The sequence below is a fragment of the Henckelia pumila genome, chromosome 2, assembly GCF_033568475.1.
Source record: "Henckelia pumila isolate YLH828 chromosome 2, ASM3356847v2, whole genome shotgun sequence".
Taxonomy (NCBI): Eukaryota; Viridiplantae; Streptophyta; class Magnoliopsida; order Lamiales; family Gesneriaceae; genus Henckelia; species Henckelia pumila.
Genome location: NC_133121.1, coordinates 135,218,075 through 135,229,941, shown reverse-complemented (window position 1 = coordinate 135,229,941; position 11,867 = coordinate 135,218,075). Strand labels below are relative to the sequence as shown.

Here is an 11,867-nt window from a genome sequence, read left to right as displayed (position 1 = left end):
TTAACTGTTTTGACTTGGTCTTTCTCTCAATCTTTCTCAGCTTGGTTTCTCGAGTGCCGAAGGTTCCCCAAGTGCCTAAGTACACCATCCCACTATTTGTAACTGTTTTGACTCAATCTTCTCCTCTTTCTCTACTTGATTCCTCGAGAGTCGAGCTGGTTCGTGAGTATCCAACTGCATCATCTCACTACTTGCATTGTGGGTCTTGGAAGACGTTGATCAAATCTTTGTAGTTTCTGTATGGGCTTTAATTTACCGATGCCTATCATAAAAATTCTTAATTGATTAAATGATAAATTAATTACACAAATTAATTTATGGGTCAAAGAAGAGGAAAAGTTATTTACCACCAAACACTTTTGTATATATACTACCGTTTTATTTGCAACATGTATGTGCTTATACAATAAAAATAATTATCTAAATATGAATTTTGTTATTTTCAAAATAATCGATTTTTATATATTTTTTTATTAGGAGTTATATCGTTATCTAAAATATGAATTTTGTTATTTTCAAAATAATCGATTTTTATATATTTTTTTATTAGAAGTTATATCGTTATCTAAAATTTTATGATAAGTCGATCTACAGAGTGGCGGTGGCCGGTGAGTCGTGACTTTTTTTATTATTATTAGGAGTCATATGTATCTAACAATTTATGATGAGTGGATTTACATAGTAACTGTGAGTCATGACTTTATATTCACGAAGCTGCCTTACGGATTTAAATTTACGAGTTATATCGATCCAATTTATTTTTAAATTTAAAAAAATATTTTTATATAAAAATAATAATTTTTCATTGATAGAGTCGAATAAATGATTTGACTCACGATATAAACTCAATATACCGTCTCACATAAAATTTAATAAGTTTATTGTGAGACGGGTCAACTCGAATCATATTTACAATAAAAATTAATATGTTTGACATAAAATTAATATTTTTTATGGGTGATCTAAGAGTGTGTTTGGCTAAATTTATTTAAAACAACTTACAAGTTCACATGTCTTATTAGTTGTTTTATAAGCTTATAAGTTATATGATCTTATTTTAAAAAATAAGATGTTAAAGTACTTGGATAAAATAAGATCACAATCCTTAAATTTGTTGATATGTTTGGTATTATAAGATCTTTTTATTGTGATAATTACCAAAAGAGCATGAAAATTATATTGACACGCAACTATTTGTCAACGTTTACATACAATATATAGACTCATTTTATATTTTGATTAATATAATAGTGCTTTCAATTCATATAATTGTAAGAATAATTATTATAATTAATTATTAGATATCACAATGATATTTTTTTTCATTAAAATAGCAACATGATAATAGTGATTACGATTATACTAACAAAGTAATATCAATAATAGTTATTATTTATACTAGTGTACTAATGCACGCGTTGCATACTTATATAATATTTTTGTAATTAATTTGATTTATATTTAAATGTGAGCAAATACTATGGTTGTAAAAATTACCAAGGAACTAAACTGCAATTTGAAATTTCGAAAAAAAAAAAAACATATAAGTGCAATTTTGGCAACAAAGATGGTGTCCTCTTTTGTCTAATAAACATATTCTTTATATTTCTTATTTTCCTTACTATATATTATATATTATTATAATAGCTAAACCCGACTCATTAGAGAAACTATTTTTGGTCATTTTAATATATTTTTAAATTTACCCTTATCATTTTTTTAACGTATTCAATAATTAAGAGATAAAAAATAATTTATCATTAAAAAACTTTCCACGTCCTCTATGCACTATCTCATTATCCTAATTTACAATTACTACTATCCCGTTAACCATTATCCTAATTTATAAATTTATAAAAATATATTTTGTGCACATGCAGTACACGTGCTTCGGTGTACTAGTATATATTATAAACCATCATAGTTATAATCAATATAACCGTAATCATGATTATTTTAATTTATTGTTGATGGTATATTTGGAATATTATTATAAGCTATATATAAAGGTGATTTGGCATTTAAAAGATATTACTATATTTAATTCGCACATATTTTTCACACAATAGAAAATTTATTTTGAAATAAATTTTAAATATATATATTTAAAATAATATAATTTTTTTATAGACCTCGAATATTTTTATTCTAAAAGTGTTATTTATCATAATTTAGCATCTTTATCTCAATTTTCTTTTGGTGTTTTTTTTTTTTGCTTTCTTACAAAAAATTATTCAATAAAAACAAATTTCTTACATTTATAAATCATTTTTCTTGTATGTCATATTGTCATGTATAAAACAATATGTGAGTGCTAAATATCATTAATAAAAATATATTTTTAAAAAATAACAATTAAACAAAATTAAGCTTGAAATAATATTAGTTTTAACTATCAAATCAAATTCTTAAATAACATTAGCCAAATACCACCATGAAATTATAAATCTATGGATCTCAAATCCTAATATAATTCAAATTTCAATTTCAAATCTCTTGATTTTTAATTCTTTTAATTTAAATTCCACAGTATGAGATGCATAGTGTAGGGAGACGGAAATGAATGATTATGGCGAGGGGTGAAAGGAACATTTACTCGCACAATCTCTCGTATTGCAGCTGTTGATTTTCGCAATACCTTGTGTGATGGTGGGTTTTTTGTATAACAATTTCACGCATCCTTGGGTTTTAATACCGGGCCGCAGGGTATTAACCTATTTGCTAAAAACAAACCAAACAACGGACTACAAGGTAATCAAACGGGGTCTCAAGTCGATCAACTCAATTTTCTTTTGTACTTGATTCAACTAAGGCTACGTTTACTTTGAATGATGGGATTGAACAATGATAGATTAAAGTATGATTATTAATATAATTTGATATGATAGAGAGTGATTATGAATAAATAATAATATGTTTAGTTTGATGGATTAATTTTGGAATTGAAATGATAATTAAGAACAAATTACGATTTCACCCTTTAGCTATCATAATAATCATATGTTCGGCAAAGAAGAAAAGAAGGTGGAAGATAAAAAGGAAGGACATAATTGATTTTTTTCATTTTCTCACTCCATAATATTTATAATCCCATTAAAAATTTAGGACTAAAAATCATCTCTCAATCCTATCATTAACGGGCCTAAAGATTTATACCATTTTTCAATTTTGTAAGTAAACATAGGATTAGTTGGTATTATCTATGTTATCCTTCATTTATCAAGGCAAGTAAACGCAGCCTAAACATATAAATGAGACACTATCATTTGAACACTACTTCAATTGTGGATTCTCATCGATATATACGTGAGGTCGGTGAAAAATGGACGTTTGTGTTAACTAAATATTATGTGAATATTATAAAAGATTTATTAGATTATATCCTTGTATATCTTAGTTTAAATCAGGAGCTTATTTGTGCTTATTTAGTCGTGATAGGCATCTTATTCACTTGTATTTATACATTACTTTGTGATTAATAAAATCATTCATTCACAAAACTCCATATGGTATCAGAAGTTCTTGGCTTACGCCGCTAAAATACCCTACTCCCCTCACTGCCGTTGCCGTCCCTCTATGGCTTCCTTGCTAGGGGTGTGCAACTATTCGGTTAAACCGAAAAAACCGACCGAACCTATGGTATTCGTAAATTCGGTTCGGTCAATACGGTAATTCGTTTTGAAATTCTAAAAATTTGGTTATTTAGGTTATTTCGGTTCGGTTACGATTTTGATTTTGGACAATTCGGTTTAACCGAAATAATCGAATTATTACAATACATTTAATTAAGTTATATATGGGCTGAAATAAATTTTTTTTTTAGGATTTATTTAACTAAATAACCTCCGTTAGACCATGATTTGGAAATATAATCTTCTCAATTTTTGTAGTAACCCAGATTCCATTTTAAGATAATAATATGTTAAACATGATTAAGGGTTGGTAATTAACCAATTCCGGGGCTTAATCGGACTTCAGAATCAAGAATTGGATTTTCATTTTCTGAGCCAGTTCGGACGGTCCGAAGAGGACTTCGGACGGCCCGAACTCAGCACACCGGGGGCTCCGAAGGTGAGCTTGTTGACTTCGGAGTTAAGGCACGTTCGGACGATCCGAACTAGGATCGAACGGCCCGAACTGCCTCATGTCATGCAAGCAGGATTACTCAGCCATGGATTTTGACAAGTGTCGGACGTAGAGAAGTTCGGACCCGGCGTGGCTTGCATGCATGCATTGAGTTGGATCGGACGATCCGAACCCCAGTTCGGAGGGCCCGAACTCGTCCGAAAATTTTCCTATAAATAGGGGCCTTCAGATTCATTTCTGATTACGAATTCCCGAGTTTTCTTCTCCAGTTATATAGTGTGAGTTATACACTTGAGGGCCCTATCGGTTATAATCGAGGTTCTGGAATAACCAAGGTGTGGTTATAGTCATCCGGGACCAGCGACTCCAAAGGGCTATCTACGGACGAAGGTATGGTCCGAGAATCTATTTAAGTTTTGGGAGTACTTATTAGCTTAGTTAAGGCTTATAGAACTTGTGTAGTGATACGGCGAATTTTTGAATATAGGCTTGGAACCTAGGATCTACTATACTTGAACTAGCCTAGAGGTACGTACACATTGACTGAGATTGCCAGCGAGTATATATGTTTATATGTTGCATTTATTTGGCATTATTATATGACGTGATATATGATTTACTGCTTTCTATACTCATATGTCATGTGCATAATACACGTTGAGCCTATATCTTGTTATACTTGATTATAGCGCCGCTCATCTCTATACTCGATAGTCTGTCACTGAGAGTACCGCGACGGCGGGGACATGTATGTCTGACTACTCTGGTGTACTATACGAGTGTGGTTGCACCCAAAGGTTGATCCGTACGGTGGCAGCACTCATGTGGCGCCGGTACTGAACATGACTTTTCAGATGACCTTTTACCAGTCATCATGTTGCATGCATCATATATACATATGTTTACTCATGTTTATGTACTGGGCGTTAGCGCTCACGTCCTAGTTATTATCTTAGACACCCTATTTCACGGGGCAGGTCGCAGGATGGACGGAGCTGGTAGTTCAAGGCAGGACTAGAGAGCAGGAGCCTTGAGGAATTAATTATACAGCAGGATTCGATATAGCTGTATAATGTTTACTTTTAAGTTTTTCGATATGGTTGTATCACTACAGTATTAAGCCTGGATATATTTTACTAAGCTGATATGTAAATTATGGATTATATTTCCGCACGTTTTACTCTGTTAAGTATTTTGCTGTATTAAGTTTACTGCATGCTATTAGTTGTCAGTTAGTAGGTGATTCCATGCAGGGTCACTACAATTTTTCTCTTTGTTTTGTTTTTGCATTTCCTTTGTATTTGAAGGTCATTTTGCAAATCTTTTTTGAAGGAAGGTCATAAATCAAAAAATTTGGTTGACCAAGGTCATTTTTCAAACTCTCTCAAATATTTTACTCACCACCAATTATTGACCCACGTATCATATATGGGCTTCCTTTCTCTTACCCAAAATTTCAACCGTAGTCATTTTCATTCTTCGGAGTTCGAGTTCTGCCCTAATTCACTACAGCCGCCATTCAAGGATGAAAAGTGAGTTTCAGACTAAATCTCAGTCGCGCCATTCGAAGGACGAAGAATGAGTTTCAGACTAAATCTCATGTTCTTAAGGCGTGGAAGTTGGGCGTCGAAAAGCTAGTTCTGCAGTCCCGTAGCGAAGCCGATCTGCCGCATCATTCCAGTCGTGCCAAGGCCCAATTCGAAGAGTTATTCAAGGTAAATGAGAAAACACCATAACTTCAATGTTAATTTAACCAATTTCATTTTTTATAGTGAGTGGCTCGGCCATGTTCATGTGCCGAGGAGATATAGTGATATATATAATATATATTATTTTGGCTCGGCCATGGTCATTTGCCGAGGAGACTAAAGAGGAAAATTTATTATATATAATGTTATTTAATTATGTTAGACCACACAACAAAATTCTCAATTTTCTCATTTAAATTTCGGTTAATTCGATCACCATTCTTAAAATCGGTTCGGTCTAATCGGTTATTTAAACTAATTCGGTCGGTTCGGTTTCCATGAAAACATTTCGGTTTATTTGGTTAACTACTTTTTTTGGTTCGGTCAGTAACCGAACTGAACGATTTCACACCCCTATCCTCGGCCGTCGTCAATATCACCTCCACACCCTCCCTCACCGCCATCAACGTGGCTGCTCAAGCACCTCTCAAACTAACGTCTACCAATTATCCTATCTGGAAGCTTCAGTTTCAGTCTCTTCTTATTGGCTATGATTTGATGGCCTATGTCGATGGCTCCAAGTCTTGTCCACCCCCACCATCACTATCGATGCAGGCGTATCTCATATTCAAGAATTTTCTCTCTGGGTTCGTCAGGATCAACTACTCCTCAATACGATTATTGATGTTCTCTCATCCACCATAATCCCATTCATTGCTGCTTCTAGCACTTCGCTTGATGTTTGTACGATTCTCTCCAATACTTATGCCTCTCCCAGTCGGGGTCGCATCCTTCAACTTAAGGCACAAATTTCGAATCTTGTTAAGGGATCGAAATCCATTACCGATTTCATGCAAGGAATCAAAGTCACGGTTGATGCCTTCGCTCTCATGGGTGTCTCTGTTGACTCCGAAGATCTCACCATCAAGGTCCTTCATGGTCTTGATGAGAACTACAAGGAATTATCCCATGCAATTCAAGCTCGGGATACCGCTATCTCTTTTGATGAACTACATGAGAAGCTTCTTACCTTTGAGGCTAATCTTGCTATTGCTGCTCCGCCTCCCTCCACAACGCCAACCACTGCTTTCACGGCTTCTCGCTCTGGCCGGCCACATCCCGCCGATGCCTTGTCGGCCTCATCTCGTCCTAGTACCAGGAAGCGGGGTCGGGCTTATAGTGTCCCTTCAACGGCTTTTCCTCGCCAGCCTGCGGCGCCCTTCACTCCCCGACATTATCTTGGTCGCTGTCAGATTTGTGGTGTCACTGGCCACTCCGTCAAACACTGCCCTTCTTTTCCGTACACCCCGTCGTTAGCTCCTCTGCCCCGGCCAGCCTATATTCCTCCTCAAGCACACACGGCTGCTGCCCCATTGTCCACGCCATCTCCCTCTGATTGGTTACTAGACACTGGTGCTTCTCATCATGTCTCTACGGATCACGCCACTCTGTCTCTCCATGCTCCATATGATGGTTTGGACTCCATTGTTGTTGGCAATGACACTGGTTTGTCCATTCCACCTTCATATTATTAGATAGGATAACTATGATTGTATAGTTAACTGTTAACACAAACAGTACTATAATTATATCATCAAACATTGCAAAATATATAATTATTTAAAAAGTAACTAAACTACTATATAACTTCTTATATCTATTAGTTTTGTTTTCCCAACTACATCTCAATCCTCTCATCGTCTCATTTCATGCGTCGAACACTCAAATTGAAATTTGTCTGACTAAAACAATTATTAGGCAATAATGCATTTTGATTTCTATCTCCCAGTAATTCCACACAAAAAAATAAATAATAAACAAACAAACAAACTTTAGAGCAGGAGTGCAAACGAACCGAATCGAGCCGAATAATGGTAAAAATTTAACTCTCGAATTTGGCTTGAATTAAGTATATTCGAGTTCGGGCTCGATTCGAAGCTCAAAAATTTCAAATATTTTGGCTCGAGCTCGGCTCGAAATGAAGTTCAAGTTCGGGTTCAGCTCGAAATATTCGAACATATTCGTGAACTATTCGAACTATTGCTCGGATATTATGGTTCGAAAAGCTCAAAATGTCCGAAAAAATTCGAAATGTATATATATTTATCATATAATTATATTATATTAATAAAATTGTAAGGTTCGCGAACTGTCGAACAAAATAATTTTGGCTCGAATTCGATTCGAAAAAAAGTTCGAACATGTTTAGATTCGGCTCAAGTTCAATAAATTCGAATACGAATCAAATATTTATAGAGTCGGCTCGAAAAAATCGCAAACCAATTTGATTCGTTTATACCCCTACGTGCTTTAGAGTACCCATTTGTAAAAGATGCTTAAAAGTTAAAATAGTATATATATATATATATATACTTTTAAAAAAACGTGATACTATGTATGAGGACTGGATTTGACCCCAATTTTGAACACAACGTACGCAAGTCAATTAATTTAAATTATTTAAATTTTTTTGGTACAATGTGTTTCCCATTAATTGGATCCAAAAGGGTTAATTGGATTCGGTCCCTACTCCCTAACCCAAACATGAATTATGATTGTTCGTGTCGGAAAAATCTTGTCAACTATTTGATGTGGTGTATTTTTCCATTTCAACCATTTAAATTTAAACTTCAAAAAATTATCGTACATATATTGTTGTTCAGTCACTTGATGCACGAAGTTCATATATTAATTCAATATTTCATATCAAAAAATTATAATCATATACTTATTTTGATTAAGTCGATAATTTAAATTCGTACAACGACATCAGTTTTAGTGTCTTAGATATGACAAGAATCATGGACTCAATTAAAATTTAGTGATATCCAAAAATCATAAATTATTCATCACAACTCAAATCACACGTACAAATTTGGATTAAAAAAACATTATAAGACTATAACGATAAAAACATGTGGTGTTAGAGAGCTCAATCTAATATCTTTTGACACGGACCGAATCCCGAGTTAGGTTTGACGCAGGTGACTCGGTCTTACTCAGCTTGATTCAAAACATAACCCAACAAGATCTCGTCAAAATTTAAAAACGGAATCTTGATTTATTTGGTAATTAATTGTAACAATCTCCTCTCCCGGTCGAAAAACAGGACAGGGAAAAAGCTGACGTTGTATAAAAACAAATGCGTGGAGGTGCCGCACAAATGTCTTGATTTTGGATTACCCCAAACCACACACCGTTGAAAAAGAAAAACGGTGGAATTTGGGGGAAAACAGACATCTTTTAACCGCACATACAACGCAACTCTCTCTGTCCATCAATGGCGCCTTCTTCCCTAACCCTAGCCATCGTCTCTTTGGCAACATGGGTTTCTCTAATCTCACCCGCCCACTCCGCCACGTGCACCTCACAGACCTTCACCAACAACAAGCTCTACGCTTTCTGCAACGATCTTCCCTCGCTCGCCTCCTACCTCCATTGGGCCTACGATCCGGCGGGCCTCACCCTTTCCATTGCCTTCATTGCTCCTCCGGACGGGCCAGATGGCTGGGTCTCATGGGCCATCAACCCAACGGCCACCGGAATGCGGGGCTCGCAGGCCCTCATCGCGTTCAGGGATGCTGGTGGTAAGATGACGGTTAAGACCTACAACATCTCGTCCTATGCGCCGTTGACGGAGTCCAAGGTCTGGTACGAGGTGAAGGAGGCGACGGCGGAGTTTTCCGGCGGGGTTATCAGGCTTTTCGCCACCTTGGTTTTGCCGCAGGGGGCTGCGACGACGGTGAACCAGGTTTGGCAGGTGGGGCCCTCTGTCACAGGTGGGGTGCCGGATAGGCATGCGTTTCAGCCTGCGAATCTCAACTCCAAAGCTCGTCTGGATTTGCTGAGAGGAGAGAGCACTGTTATCCTGGTGGGCAACACTAGAACCAAGAAGAGGAACGTGAGTTTCTTTCTTTCTAATTTCTATTCTACCGATAAAAATGTTATAATCTATTAATTAGGAATATTTATATGCTCAAGCCCAACAATATCATCCATGATGGATTTTGATATGGGATAATTGTCATTATTATTTTTTTCAATTTTTTAAACTATGGTTGATAAGTCATAGCAGTGTGAAAGAGATTAATATAATTTCCGATAAAACATGTTCCTAGTCAAATATTTTTCTTTGTTTTTAATTCCTCGTCATTTTCGTTTTCATTCACTGAAGAAGACTCGGGTATCAAACTTTGGAGCTCACAGAAAGTTTTGTTTCTTGGCTGGTTTAGATTCTCTGATTAAACTGTTTGTATTGGAACAAGTGGTGATATTTGTTTTAAATACTGACAGACTCATGGGATACTGAATGTTGTGAGCTGGGGGATTATGTTTCCCATTGGGATCATCATCGCCAGGTATTTGAGGGCTTTTCCGTCCGCCGATCCAGCTTGGTTTTATCTTCACGTTTCCTGCCAGGTTTCGGCTTATGCCATTGGAGTTTCTGGTTGGAGTACAGGGCTTAAGCTTGGAAGTGAATCGAAGGGCGTTAGGTATGCTAATCATGGCAATATCGGGATCGCACTCTTTGCCTTTGCAACCGTGCAGGTATCACTGTCTGATCAACTTTCTTGAATTCGTATTTTGTTGTTTCAATCGTAGTAGTTTATTCAAATTGCACTCTTTCGAAGATGAATTAGATAGAGGGTGGAAAACACAATCAGTAGGGTGTTGCGGAAAACACAATCAGTTTTAAATTTTAAGATACAGATTTCTAACATGTACTATGATTTCAAAAGCAAGATGCTGACCTTGAATGTCTGTCTTACACGATACTCTATCTGTTCACAAAGTATACGGTAGTCGATCAACTGTTTTAACTTTTGAAAAATCACAAAGGATTTGTGACACGTTGAATACGAATTATGTAGATGCGTCGTTTGACCTGCAAACACAATATTTCCGTTTAAAGTGTCTTGTTAATCGGCGAACCTCTAACTTGAATTACCAATTTAGGTTATTTATTGTGTTTTGGCTTTGCTTGTACCTTTTATCGATTGTCCTCAAGACCTCGAAAAGATCACAAATATGTGTTTTGTCATGTGGCTGATGTATGGACTTCGAATATAGGTTTTTGCATTGTTACTGAGGCCCAATAAGGAACACAAATATCGGTTTTACTGGAATATATACCATCACGGCATGGGATACGTGATCCTCATCCTTGGCATCATCAATGTGTTCAAAGGTTTCAACATATTAAAACCCGAACCGAAGTGGAGAGATGCGTACATCATCTTGATTTCCGTACTCGGAGGTTTAGCTGTATTATTGGAAGCAATCACATGGATCATGGTTCTCAAGAGGAAAAAATCGAGCAAGACGACCCAACCATACGAAGGCCATGGTCATGGAAATGGCAGGCAAGAACATATGGACATGTGATCAATATGTGTTGTGTACTTGATGATGAAAATTTCGATAATCAATATATATTATTAGTAATTCATCCCGGTTCCCCAACTTCTGTGTGCTTCTTGTGTTTTTTTTTTTTTGGCTCTTTCTTCCTTCTTTTCCAGTCAACTTTGCTCTAGTGTTGTAATTAGTTTTGGCACGGGATGCATATATTTATAGATGGATGAAATATGTTTTATTCCCATTTTCTTACCATCATTTATAGCTCAATTAAATTTTACAATGCCCTGCAACTCAAATGCTGCATGTGGGATCTGAAGTTTGCTCCAATGCTTATAATGTGTGAATATAATATAAAATAGAAAATTAAAATATGTTACACCTAAATGATTCCCCCGTCAGCTGCGGTCATTAGGGGACTAATTAGTTCACAATAAAATTTACCATCGCATGCTTAAGCGGAACATGCGCATGAAATTAAGCTGATTTTATGATGATTTGCTTTGATTTGGTGCAAAGGGTCAAATTTTAATTTGGTTATGTTATATGAATATCATCTGCTCGACTCAATTTTATATCCATGGATTTAACATTAATAATGTATTTCTTTTATGATAACCTAAACTCCACTTATTTTTAAGGTCCAAGTTCTTGGTGAGTCAAGAGCGATTTTCTTTTGCTATTATGTGCATGATCGATGTCACATAAATCATGTAAAATTGTGTACCAATGTACCAT

General features: G+C 35.7%; 1 protein-coding gene across 1 annotated transcript; it reads left to right on the top strand.

Annotated features, from left to right (window-relative positions):
* Nucleotides 1–8,842: 8,842 nt before the first annotated feature.
* On the top strand, nt 8,843–11,371 carry LOC140882381 (cytochrome b561 and DOMON domain-containing protein At3g25290). The gene is made up of 3 exons (XM_073288357.1): nt 8,843–9,675; nt 10,068–10,322; nt 10,845–11,371. The coding sequence occupies exons 1-3, from the start codon at nt 9,055–9,057 to the stop codon at nt 11,157–11,159; spliced, it is 1,191 nt and encodes a 396-aa protein (XP_073144458.1). The 5' UTR covers nt 8,843–9,054; the 3' UTR covers nt 11,160–11,371.
* The last annotated feature ends 496 nt before the right edge of the window (nt 11,372–11,867 follow it).

Excerpts from the sequence above, each read along its gene's own strand:
- LOC140882381 (XM_073288357.1), top strand. The coding sequence starts at position 9,055 with ATGGCGCCTTCTTCCCTAACCCTAGCCATCGTCTCTTTGGCAACATGG. Across the intron at positions 9,676-10,067 it reads CTAGAACCAAGAAGAGGAAC|ACTCATGGGATACTGAATGT; the intron begins GTGAGTTTCTTT and ends AAATACTGACAG. Across the intron at positions 10,323-10,844 it reads TTGCCTTTGCAACCGTGCAG|GTTTTTGCATTGTTACTGAG; the intron begins GTATCACTGTCT and ends CTTCGAATATAG.